General features: G+C 41.5%; 3 protein-coding genes across 5 annotated transcripts in view; 1 reads left to right on the top strand and 2 right to left on the bottom strand.

The window, feature by feature from the left end:
• Positions 1-195, bottom strand: part of rgs11 (regulator of G protein signaling 11) — a 17449-nt gene extending 17254 nt beyond the window's left edge. For both annotated transcript variants that reach the window (XM_053477125.1, XM_053477126.1), the window contains exon 1: positions 147-195. In XM_053477125.1, the coding sequence (XP_053333100.1) occupies positions 147-164 (18 nt within the window). In that variant the 5' untranslated portion in view covers positions 165-195. The remainder of the gene's footprint in view (positions 1-146) is intronic.
• Positions 196-1040: 845 nt separating this feature from the next.
• On the top strand, positions 1041-4396 carry ints15 (integrator complex subunit 15). Of its 2 annotated transcripts, none has more exons than XM_053477401.1 (8): positions 1041-1179; positions 1541-1728; positions 1809-2030; positions 2638-2803; positions 2941-3227; positions 3332-3533; positions 3613-3652; positions 3816-4396. In XM_053477401.1, exons 2-8 carry the CDS (start codon positions 1543-1545, stop codon positions 4063-4065), a joined length of 1353 nt encoding a protein of 450 aa, XP_053333376.1. In that variant the 5' UTR covers positions 1041-1179; positions 1541-1542; the 3' UTR covers positions 4066-4396. The 2 variants fall into 2 exon arrangements, with proteins under 2 accessions (XP_053333376.1, XP_053333375.1); XM_053477400.1 differs by having other exon boundaries at positions 1052-1179; positions 1536-1728.
• Positions 4397-5436: 1040 nt separating this feature from the next.
• Positions 5437-9821, bottom strand: pmm2 (phosphomannomutase 2). The gene is made up of 8 exons (XM_053477402.1): positions 9601-9821; positions 8527-8638; positions 8363-8439; positions 8182-8273; positions 6743-6842; positions 6447-6522; positions 6056-6171; positions 5437-5934 (listed from the first exon to the last, which is right to left on the bottom strand). The coding sequence occupies exons 1-8, from the start codon at positions 9673-9675 to the stop codon at positions 5830-5832; spliced, it is 753 nt and encodes a 250-aa protein (XP_053333377.1). The 5' UTR covers positions 9676-9821; the 3' UTR covers positions 5437-5829.
• Positions 9822-12500: the final 2679 nt, after the last annotated feature.

The following is a 12500-nucleotide window of genomic DNA, read 5'->3' as shown; positions in this document are numbered from 1 at the left end:
TAATAATAATAATAACTAGTCATATAGTGAAACCTCAAAAAGCTGTTATAATTATAATAATATATATCATATATAACCACAGTATTGTTTTTGTATATATGACTATATTTAAAAGAGTGTGTGTGTGTGTGTGAGTGTGTGTTTACCTTGGTGAAGCAGGCCATGTGTGTGCGCGCGCTCCTCTCCCCGTGCTGACTCTCTCCTCTCTCACCGCGCGCGCTCCCAGCTTTCACATTTTTTTCGACGTGTCACGTGCAGGAGCCTAACGGACCTCTGGCCAATCACAGGTCGGAGCCTCGGAGGAGGCGGGGCGAGGGGCGTGTTTACTGCCACAGAAGCGGCGGGAAGAGAATAAATAGTGCACTGTGCTGTACAGTCTGATAGCAGGCCATGTGTGTGTGAGTGAATTATACACACACACACACACACACGGGGAGGAACAGACTTTATGCAGATGTAGAGATAAATAGATAGAGATTCATAGAGATAAATTGTACAATATATATTATAATTTTGTGTCTTTTTGTATACTACAATGTATATTTACATTTAGGCATTTATCATATGACTTACAAAAGTGCTTAAGCATTATTTAATAGATCCTTACACTGGGTTAATAAATAAATACAGTCAGTCAAATATTATTGGCAAGGTTTTGTTTTGTTTATATTTGTTGTTGTTGGTTTTTACAGGGGAGGGAGAGCCCAAGCATACATTTTAAACCTACACATGCCTATATCCTCCCAATTGTTATGGACAATATCTGATTATATTCTGCTTGTATCCTCTTTTCCACTTCATATCATTATCTATTCTGTTGTTATGTCATATTCTAACTGCATAACTATGTTACAGAGTATATATTTGTATATAAACTCTACTAATACACTTCTATTTGCACTGATCTGTTAGATGCTGAACTGCATGTGGTTGCTGAGTGTCTGTAGAATAAAGTGACAATAAACATCCCTCCTCCTCCTCCTCCTTGTGTAACTACACCTCACCTCCACTAGAGGGCGGGTTGAAGCAGCGCGTTGTGGAAACAGACGGTGTGTCCTGCGCGAGCCGCCGTACCGCTCCCCTCTGACGGCTAATGGCCGAACTGTGGAGCTGCTGCTACAGATATAGATTTAATTTTTATAAGAAGTTAATGGAATAAACACAGAAATCCAGGCTCAGGTGGGAGTTCAGGCACTAACGCACAAAGTTCTGTGGTATTGTATAAAGAAAAAACACGTCTTTATTGAGAAAATGAACAAAAACATGAGCATAGCTAGGTAGCTAACAGTCTTTTTTTTAGCTAGCACAATGCTAATGTTCATCTGATTATTATTATAATGTGCAGGTTGAGGTAAATTAGTCAGAAATTTGTAGTATATGTTATAAACTCTGATGTTAAGTTGTGTTTTAGTTACTCTGTGGAAAATGAGTGGTTGTGTCCCGTGATGACGTCACTGGGAGGCGTTTTATTCTTATTGCTGTGTGAAACTTAGAGTAGCAGGTGTTTACTGTGTGAGTGTGTGTGTGTGTGAGAGAGCAGGTATGAGTGATATACGCCACGCCCTCATGCGGCGAGACCCGCTGAGCGCAGCTAAGGAGGTTCTGTACCACCTGGACATCGCCCTGGGGAGCTCGCTGCAGACCGGACCGGGCCTGGACAAGAACACGGTGGAGCTGGTGGAGGAGTTCATCTTCCACGTCCCGAAGGACCGGAGCTCACAGCGCAAGGTGAGGAGAGGGGCAGGGGTGCAGGTGTGTGTGAGTGTTAAATAGACCTTAACATGTGTGTGTGTGTGTGTGTGTGTCAGAGGATGAGCTGTGTTCAGGAGCTGCAGCTGTTGGAGATCATGTGCAGTTACTTCCAGGAGCAGAGTAAGGACGCGGTGAGGCAGGTCATCTTCTCGGCGCTCTTCAGCCTGCAGGGGAACAAAGCGGACGAGAGCCGCATGGCCACGCTGGGCAAACTGGTGTCCATGGCGATCGCCGTGTGCCGCGTGCCCATCCTGGAGTGCGCCGCCACGTGGCTGCAGGTGTGAACATGAGGAGAATAAAGGCAGAGTGTGGAGCAGTGAGGTGAAGATGTTCTAGCTCTAGTCAAGACTTGCCACCTGGTTTCCGTGGAGATGCCCCACCCACAGTAGTAATTAGGGATGGGTACCAAAAACCAGGGGGTCTACATTGCACCAGTCTCAATAGTAGAACCCAATCAGAACACAGATTTCGCTTGGGGAAGCAGGATATTATAGTGTTTATTTAAATTTTTTTAACGAAATGCCATTTTTTTAATGTTATTCCCCATTTTTGTGGCTCTTTTTTAAAAATAACAGTTTAGGTACCGGTACTGTTTTAAATTTATTGATTTGGTACTGGTACCGTAAAAAAAAAACAAAAAAAAAACACAACGATACCCTGCCAGCAGTGCAAATCAGCTCTGAGACCTGGTCTTGTCGGGAGTCTAACAGACCCTGATTGGCTGTTGTGTCTGAGTGGAAGGGTTCTAATATATATATATATAGATAGATATCGCTTGTCAATCACAGCCCCACAGACCAATCAGTGTATGAGAAAAAGAGCAGGGCGTGCACACTGTATTTTATTTTATTTAGACTGTGAATAAGTGTGTGTGTGTGTGTTTAGCGGACTCACTCTGCGTGGTGTGTGCGTTTGGCGTTGGTGTTGGTGGAGGATTACTGCACGCTGGTGCCCGGCTCCATCAGCACACTGCAGAACGTCTGCTCCGCCTCCCCGCGCTTCTGCTGCCAGCTAATCACCGCCGTCACCGCGCTATACGACTTCTCCTCAGGTACACACACACACACACACACACACACACACAATTCCTACTCTATAGCAGCAGCTGTTACTTTAGTAAAGCTGTAATTTAGATCACAGGAGTGTATATACAGTCTATATATATATATATATATAATGTGTGTGTAGAGGAGTTAACTCCGCCCCCCTCGCTGCTGGAGATGGTGGTTGGTTGGATCACAGAAGACCCCAGGCTGCTCCTGCTGACCTTCATTAACACACCACTGAGCTCCAGTCTGCCCCTGGGATGTCTGGAGGTGACGCCCCTCGCAGGTCTGCTGTGCTGGTGCGTGAAGGCGCCGCTCGCGTCACACAGAGCCCGCAAGTCCGCACCGGAGCAGGAGACCACGCCCACGTGCGATGAGCTGTACTCCAAACTGCACCTGAGTGTTCTCCAGGTCTTTCTCATGTTACAGGTGTGCTTCCTGTTTATCACACACACATTTAGCTCAATCTGTTAAGATTGTTTGGGGGCGGGGCTTGGTCGGCATGTGAGCTCAGGCTGGTGCTCGTCCCGCAGGTCCACCTGACGGAGCAGAACCTTCTCGGGCGTCTGGGCGTGCTGCAGGCGGAGTCGGTGGCCGCGCTCGTGGAGGAAGTGAGCGTTCTGGTGGAGGAGCTCAACACGCTCCACGCCGCCAATCACATCCAGCTGGCTCTGGATAGGCTGGCCCAGGCCCTGCAGGTTGCCATGGCGACCGGAGCGCTGCTGTGTTCCAGAGGTGAGTGGGACGGACTCGGGTTCTGGAGGATTTACAACAGAATGGAGTTCTTTACTGTTGATGTTTTTGTTGTTTTTAGAGGACCTGAGGGCGCTGTGCTCCAGACTGCCTCATAACAAGTGAGTTCAAACACAGTAACACACTCCAGGGGGCGCTGTTATGAAAAGAAAAAGAAAAAAACAAAAAAAACAATGACAGACGGGATGGGAACAGGAACTCCTGGCCACGCCCCCTGGTGTCTGTCTGAATTTAAATCTGTGTATTTATTTGTTTCTCTCTCAGTATGTTACAGCTGGTGATGTCGGGTCCGGTGGTTCCACACGGAGCGGCGTTCCAGCCCAGCGTGTATCCCTACATGCTCCATGCCCGCCCCACCCCGCTCTCGCCTCACCCCGCCCTGTCCCCCCTCCCCACACACCCAGCCCTCAGCACGCACCACCAGCTCACACCACACACGGCGCACTCGCCGCTGCCGCCTCCGCACGCCTTCCATCCCGCCTCCATGGCCTTCCAGTACCGCCCCATCCGCTGAGCTCCGCCCCTGACCCCACAACAGGACCCATGTGGTTTTATACACCCCGTCGTCAGAGTTCAGATCCCACTTTAGTCAGCACAAGTCAGTGTTTAATGACGCTTTTCTTTTCTGCCTCACGGTTGTCTTGATGAAACAAGTTTGTAAAAATCTAAATGTAAATATTTTCCCGGATGCTGTGAAGTCTGTTAGAAAGAGAGAGTTTTTTTTCCCTCTTTGTGGTTTTTATATGATGAAAATTAAAATCAGCACCAAAGCTGACAAAAGCATCACAGTACAGATTTTGTATAAGAATTATGTTCAATAAAACTCACTTTTCTGTGTTTATTTACATTTCTGCATTTTTGTCTCCAAACAGATCAGTGTGTGGTTTTAGACGTGATTCTATTAAACAGAATTCAGATTCACACTCAGTAACAGGTCTAACAGGTTTCGGACTTCATCAGTGACACACACACACACAGTAGCCCGAATTACAATAAGCTGTTTGTGTGTTTAGTTTCCTGGAACTGTACATCGTTTGGTTTTTTTGGTTTTTTTAAGAATATAAAATAAAAACAAAGTGGTTATGAAATAAAGCATGAAGTCGTTTTTTTTTTAATCACTGAAGATTTAATTGAAAGAAAAATAATATAAAAGATAAAGACACCCAGGACTGATCCGTCCAGTTTAACACACATCACACACATGAGCTGGGTGTTACAGTAACAAACACCAGAGTTTACTGGACGAAACACCTCACCCCAAACCCCCACCCACACCATAAACATCTCGGCCAAAAATATTTGTATAGAATTGGTGCTGATCTTATTATCATTATTATTTTATGTCACACATATAATATGGAAATGTGTGTGTCAAAGAAGCTCTAAAGTTTAGGCAACATGGAAGTGACCAAACGCGATTCAATAACAATTGCAAGTTGTTACCTCCAGCTGTTTTGGAGAGATGATTTTATATGAGCCCCAAAAATCTTTGAAATTGTAAATGATTCATATTTCTTTATGGGTATTGATTCTAAAATTGGTGTTAAGCTTCTAGAAGCACATGACCTGTAAAAACTGCTGCTTAAATAGTTTTGATAAAAGCTTAAAAAACAAAAAATCTGTAGTGTCCGTAACCATTTCAAATTCATGTTGCAATGATTTAACAATTCATCATTTTATAATAATGCAGTTTTTCAGCTTTATGTCTTTTCATGTGAAATCTAAATCGGCCGTGTTTCATCTGAATGACGGTTATGATCGTGAAAGATTTCAATTAAAAAAAAGTTACAGACACTAAAACATAAAAGGACAGGAAATTGTATTTAGCCAATGTGTTTCTTTTGATCTGATAAAAATATAAATGTTTATGAATAATTATAAAAAAAAAATAAGGCCGGATCAGGAAATAAGAAACGTTAAGTGTTATGAAGAACGGTGTTATGATCCGGTGTGACAATTCCTTTCTTCACCCACTGTAGGTGACACACTGTTCAGCACCAACACCGTGTTTTGCCTGTGATATACACACACACACACACACACATATACATACTGATTCAGTTACAGAACTCGTATAAGGTCCAGTTAATAACACATTGATCTTTATATCTTCCTGGCTTTAAGTGCAGCGTTACTGTGAGAGAGATGAGATTTAAACTTGATTAAATGAGTAACTGGAGTTAAACCCCAGCACCACAGAGTCCCGACAGTCCCAGGAGGGTGAGGTTCACTTCACACAGCGCAGGTCCTTCATACAGCGGAGAACCCAGAGGAGAACTCAGCTGAAGAGGAGGCCCTCACAGATCCGCTGCGTGTCGTCGGGGGACGTGACCTCGTGGCCGATGGTTCGGGAGTCTGTGTAGATCTCGTAATCGTTCCCTCCCTGATAAATAAACACACACACACACACACAGGTAATTAATTTAATGAGCTCATGACTCTCCTGCTGCTGCAGGTTCTTCACTGAGATCATTAGGTTGGAGGTCAGAGGTCAGGAGACGCACCGGTTTAGTTTTATCTCCAAAGAAGTGGATGGTCTGATACCCGTCCTGCTCTACGATTCCCAAACAGTAACGCTTATCCCAACCTTCCGGAAACACATCGAAGCTGATCTGACCTCCTGTAACACACACACACACACACACACTTAAGCTTCATTAATCGAGTAAAAAATATTTCTTTACAAATTTAAGTCTAATCTTCTGATTGTGGTTAGACAGACATTTAATTAAATTTTATTAAGTAAGCTCCGCCCCCAGGACCAGCTGATGTCACCCTCATTAATTAACAACCAAAACAGCAGGATTTAATAAACTCTAATTATTTACTTATCATTAGGTGAGATTAACTCAATACCACAAATCTAATAAAGCACACACACACACACACACTCACCGATAGAGAAGGCCAGTCCTCTCCCTCCAAACTTTTCTTTCAGAACCGCCACAAACTTCTCGCGGATCTTCTCTTTCTGCAGAAGAGAACATTTCAGAACTGATCTTAGGTTCATTAAAGGTTCCACACTCACAGGGTTCTAGATCACAGCGCACTCTGCTGGTGAGGGAGAACCCGGTTAGCTTAGCTTAGTGAAGCGTCACCGGCCGTAAGAGTGTCAGTTAGCGCGGTGTCAGTTAGCGCGGTGTCAGTTAGCGCGGTGTCAGTTAGCGCGGTGTCAGTTAGCGCGGTGTCACCTGGTCCAGCTGGAAGAACTCGATGCGCTCCTGCTGACTGCAGCTGCGGCCGATGGGGGAGATGTTCAGCATCCCGTTCCTGAACTCTATAAAGGTTCCTCTGTGGGAGGTGGGGGAGGAGAGGGGCGGGGTATATAAAGAGACATGTTAAATTTATAACTGTGAGATTATATATATATAAATAAATAACTATAATACACTCACCTAAAGGATTATTATGAACACCACACTAATACAGTGTTTGACCCCCTTTTACCTTCAGAACTGTTTGAATTCTACGTGGCATTGATTCAACAAGCATTCTTAGACATGTTGGCCCATATTGATAGGATAGCATCTTGCAGTTGATGGAGATTTGTGTGACGCACATCCAGGGCACGAAGCTCCCGTTCCACCACATCCCAAAGATGCTCTATTGGGTTGCGATCTGGTGACTGTGGGGGACATTTTAGTACAGTGGATTCATTGTCATGTTCAAGAAACCAATTTAAAATGATTGGAGCTTTTTGACATGGTGCATTATCCTGCTGGAAGTAGCCTTCAGAGGATGGGTACATGGTGGTCATAAAGGGATGGACATGGTCAGAAACAATGCTCAGGTAGCCCGTGGCATTTAAACCATGCCCAATTGGCACCAAGGGACCTAAAGTGTGCCAAGAAAACATCCCCCACACCATTACACCACCACCACCAGCCTGCACAGTGGTAACAAGGCATGATGGATCCATGTTCTCATTCTGTTTACGCGAGACTCATCAGACCAGGCAACATTTTTGCAGTCTTCAACTGTCCAATTTTGGTGAGCTCGTGCAAATTGTAGCCTCTTTTTCCTATTTGTAGTGGAGATGAGTGGTACCCGGTGGGGTCTTCTGCTGTTGTAGCCCATCCGCCTCAAGGTTGTGCGTGTTGTGGCTTCACAAATGCTTTGCTGTATACCTCGGTTGTAACGAGTGGTTATTTCAGTCAAAGTTGCTCTTCTATCAGCTTGAATCAGTCGGCCCATTCTCCTCTGACCTCTAGCATCAACAAGGCATTTTCGCCCACAGGACTGCTGCATACTGGATGTTTTTCCCTTTTCACACCATTCTTTGTAAACCCTAGAAATGGTTGTATGTGAAAATCCCAGTAACTGAGCAGATTGTGAAATACTCAGACCGGCCCGTCTGGCACCAACAACCATGCCACGCTCAAAATTGCTTAAATCACCTTTCTTTCCCATTCTGACATTCAGTTTGGAGTTCAGGAGATTGTCTTGACCAGGACCACACCTCTAAATGCATTGAAGCAACTGCCATGTGATTGGTTGATTAGATAATTGCATTAATGAAGAATTGAACAGGTGTTCCTAATAATCCTTTGGGTGAGTGTATATAACAATATATAATACAAAGTTCTAACTGTGAGAGTAATGAGCGGTGTTCCCGCGTACACACTCTCACCTCTTCCGCGGCAGCGTGATCTTCGCCATGTAATCTAAACAGAAATTAATGAACTCCTGCAGGATCTCCTCCCCAAGATACGCCTGGATACTCTGAACACACACACACACACACTTTGTATGTCTGTAGCTGAAGCATGGTGGGTGTGTGTGTGTGTGTGTGTGTGTGTGTGTGTGTGTACCTGTACAGAATGAAGCTGTCCGAATCTGTAGGCGACCAAACCGTTCTCAGCAAAAACATAATCCACTCTTTCAATCACTACACACACACACACACACACACACATGGCAATGTTAAAATTATATACAAACAAACAAACAGATTCCCAGTGATGTCGTCCCGTACCGTCGTCACCCAGCTGCTCCTTGATCTTGTTTAGATCTGAACCACCGACGACGCCGACTCGAACCCGCTGCCTCAGTTTACTCAGGAACTCCTGCATGTGCGGAGTGACTTTCTAACACACACACACACACACACACACACACACACACACGACTTTTTAGTACCAATCATATATTATGTTATATAATCACTCTGAGGTCCTGGCGGGTTCTAGAGAGGCCATCAGTCACCTGTGACCATACAAATCCGAAAAAAATCTAAATAAATAATAATAGATAAATAAAAAAAAAGACAGCTGTGGCGCACAAACCCAGCAGTCTTACTGAACCGGAGGCCGTGGGCCATGAGGAGAAAATCTCACGTCTGTCTCCACATTACGTCTGCAGCAGGTCAAAATAGTCAATAGTGGGCGCTACTGAGTACTGAAGATGTTTCTGTAGGGTTGAATAATTTTAATAATGTAGTCGTCATTAAAGGTCACATATTGTGTTAAATTTGGTGGAACCTCTTGTTATATTAGTATATTCATAGTTATTATTATTATTATTATTATACATTTAGTTGTGTTGAGCTGTTCATTTATATATATATATATAAATAAACAGTATTATGGAATCTGTGTGTGTGTGTGTGTGTGTGTAGCAGTGTAACACACATCAACACACACACACTGTGTAAGAAAAAGTGAGTATGAAATATAATTTAATTAATAAACTCCAGTCAGAACAGGTGTATGTTAAAGTTTACTGTAAAACACTCAGAAAGACTGAGACTCCAATGCGCATGCGCTAGTGAGCGCCCCCTGGTGTCCGAGTCATTCATTCAGTTTAAATCACTTGAACCTGTCAGAACATTATAACTGATATAATAATAAAGAGTAACTACACTATAACTCCACACTGCACCGATGTGTCGCTCCTCAAAGGTTCATCATAATGTGTTTAACATAAATAAACTGTAATGACGACATTAATGTTAACTTACAGTCTTGTATATAATCAGTGCTCAGTTAGCTAGCAGGCTATCGTTAGCTTTCAGTGAAACACACACACACACACACACACACACACTGACCTGGCGCGCTGCAGTTAGAGTTCCGTCCACATCGAACAGACAGAGTGTCCCCTTGTCCACTCCTGAGGGAGACATGTCTCACACTAAACCCTGCGCACTGGTGTTATGATAATAAACTCTACTTCTGGTTATTTTAAAGCGTTTCCGGGAGGAAGTGACGCAGAACCCGACACGTCCACCAAACTAGCGCGTGCTTCCTACCCGGCGGCCTCACCTGGGACAACCCAGCCCCGCCCCTCCCCCACCATAGAGGGCAGTACGTGTTCCACAGACACTGGGGCAGGACTCAGCCTCCAACCCGGAAGTGTTAACCCTCCAGCCCCGAACCCGGAAGTGTTTATGTTTTAAACAGTACTTTTATGTTATAACATTTATATTTATAAAAAAAAAAAAGCAATTATAAAGATTAAATTTACTCATGAAATCTTTATATATTAAATAGTTAAAAATAAGTGAAAATCAGTAAAGAGCTCTATTTAGGTCCTGTTCCAGGAACCGAGTCGCTGTGTGTGAAGGAATCGGTTCATGACTCGTTCATTTGTGTTCAGTTTCTCCTAAATAGTTTCAATTTAAAGCACAAAATAATCAAATAATCTCCGATATTTTACTCTAAACCTACATTCACAGTTATCCTTTACTTGTTTGTCTTTGTATATTATATGTAGACTGAATTTGAAGCCCTGTGTTCGTTTAATGAGTCACTTTGGAGTCGATTCAGTCTAAGCTGCAGGTTTTAGTTTTTATAATTGAACAAAAAAAATAGAACAAAATATAAATTTATAATAGCATCATAAAGTTGTGTAAATGTTGATCCAAAAACAAGGCACACATTTAATACACAGAAAAATAAGTATTGAAAAGCACTTAAGAAAATAATAATAAAAATATATATAACAAAGAAAAAATAAATAGGCCTAAATAAGCAAAATAAATAAGTGAATACAAATGAAAAAGGGTCTCTTTATTCTTCTTCTAATAAACCAGAGTCTTTTATTATTCCCACAAGTTCCATGGCCTTTTTACCTTTCATATGTTCCAATGATGAACATAATTGCAAATAAAATCCTTTTTAAAGACTGAAAAATAAGGCTTCGTTTTTATACATTTGCATTTATGAATGACAAATTTGCCTAAAATCAGCATTATATTGATGAGAAAGTTATTATTCTTATCATCCAGTAGTATTCCAAATATAATATGTTTTCTTTCAAAAGCAGGCAGTGAATGTATCCTTGGCTCGAACCAATAAAACATATTTTTCCAAAAGATAGCAGAGTACTCACAGGAAAAGAAAAGGTGATCAGTCGTCTCAATGTCAACTTTACAGAAAGTACAAAAGCATTTTGTTCAAAATTAAACCGGTGTCTTAAAACCTCAGATGATGATAAATACCATTAAATTTTTTGAAAGGGGTTTCCTTTGCTTTAGGAGCCACTGGAAAGGCTCGTATTGTGTTTGTAGTATTTTAACGGTTGGTTTATCATAAGTTTGTAAATTATTGTTATAATATAACGATGTTGGATATATTATAAAATTTAAACAAGAGCGGATGATTTTGTTGGGAAGCGTTGCTTTAAGGTTATTACTATTAAAAAGAAGTGATGGGAGATCACATGATCATCTGAGATGTCAGTAAAGCTGTTTTTTACAAGGTTTATAAAACCTTTTGGAATAGCTTTTAATACACGATCAAATTGTTGACGTTCACCGTACAAGTTGTATTTTGAGCAGAAACCACTGAATGATAACCAGCTCCCGTCCTCATTCATCAAGTGATGAACTGACCAAACACCTTTTTCAAGCCAATCAAGAATGCACAAAGATTTATATCTAAATAGAATAAATCTATTGTTCCATATTGAGGTTTGGTTATGATTGTATAATAATTTCCAATCCAAATCTCTTGGTGAAATAGATAATATTTTATAAAAATAGAAGATAATTTAATTGGTAGTCTAGAAACTGTGAAATCACATCTTAAGAGAAAATCAAATCCATCCTTTTTTTTTTAAAATAAACCTCTAGGAACGGAAAACCAATATTTATTTTCAGTTGTTACAAATTATTTTATCCATTTAATTTTTAACATACCATTTATACAGGTAAAGTCGAAGGACTGTAATCCCCCATTTTCATAATCTTGTATAAGTTGTGCTTTCCTGATATAATGTACACGTTTTTTCCATATGAAGTTAAAATAAATTTGGTTGATCGTCTTAATGGCTTTATTAGAAATAGAAAGGAAAGATGCAGGATAGATACATCTAGACAGACTTTCCATTTTAGTTAAATAAACTCTACCAAAAATAGATCCCTCTCTCTGCATCCATACCTCAAGTCTATTCTTGCACTCATTCCATCTGTCCCAGACATTTTGCTTCTCCATCTCGATCTCTACTTTAGAAATGTGTCTGCCCAAATATTTAACATTTGATTTAATTGGGATGTTATATGCAGTTGTAAGATGACATTCGTGTATGGTAATAAGTTCACATTTTTCAATATTAGGGTGAATAGTGGGACAGTTAAGCTTAATAATTTATATCCTTGCATGGATATGTTTTTATTACTAAAAATCAACAATGAGTTCATCATAAGCAAGTATGTAATAAAAAAAATTTTGGAATTTTTGATAAGGAGAGCCAACACCTCGGTAGCCAATAAATAGTGAAGGTGAGACAGGGCAGCCTTGTTTAACTCCTCTTTTGATATCAAATCTGGGTGAAGTACCCATTGGTAGGGCAACGGAGCTATTAGTGATTGTGTAGAATAGCTTAATAACTTTACAAAAATTCTCACCAAACCCATATTTTTGCAAACATTTAAAAATAAAGGAGTGCTCTAACATATCAAAGGCTTTATAAAAATCTAAAAATAAAATAACCCCATCATCTTCAACT

Source organism: Clarias gariepinus, chromosome 18 (assembly GCF_024256425.1).
Source record: "Clarias gariepinus isolate MV-2021 ecotype Netherlands chromosome 18, CGAR_prim_01v2, whole genome shotgun sequence".
In the NCBI taxonomy this organism is placed as follows: domain Eukaryota; kingdom Metazoa; phylum Chordata; class Actinopteri; order Siluriformes; family Clariidae; genus Clarias; species Clarias gariepinus.
Note: the sequence above shows the minus strand (reverse complement) of the source record. Positions and strands in the feature narration are given on the sequence as shown.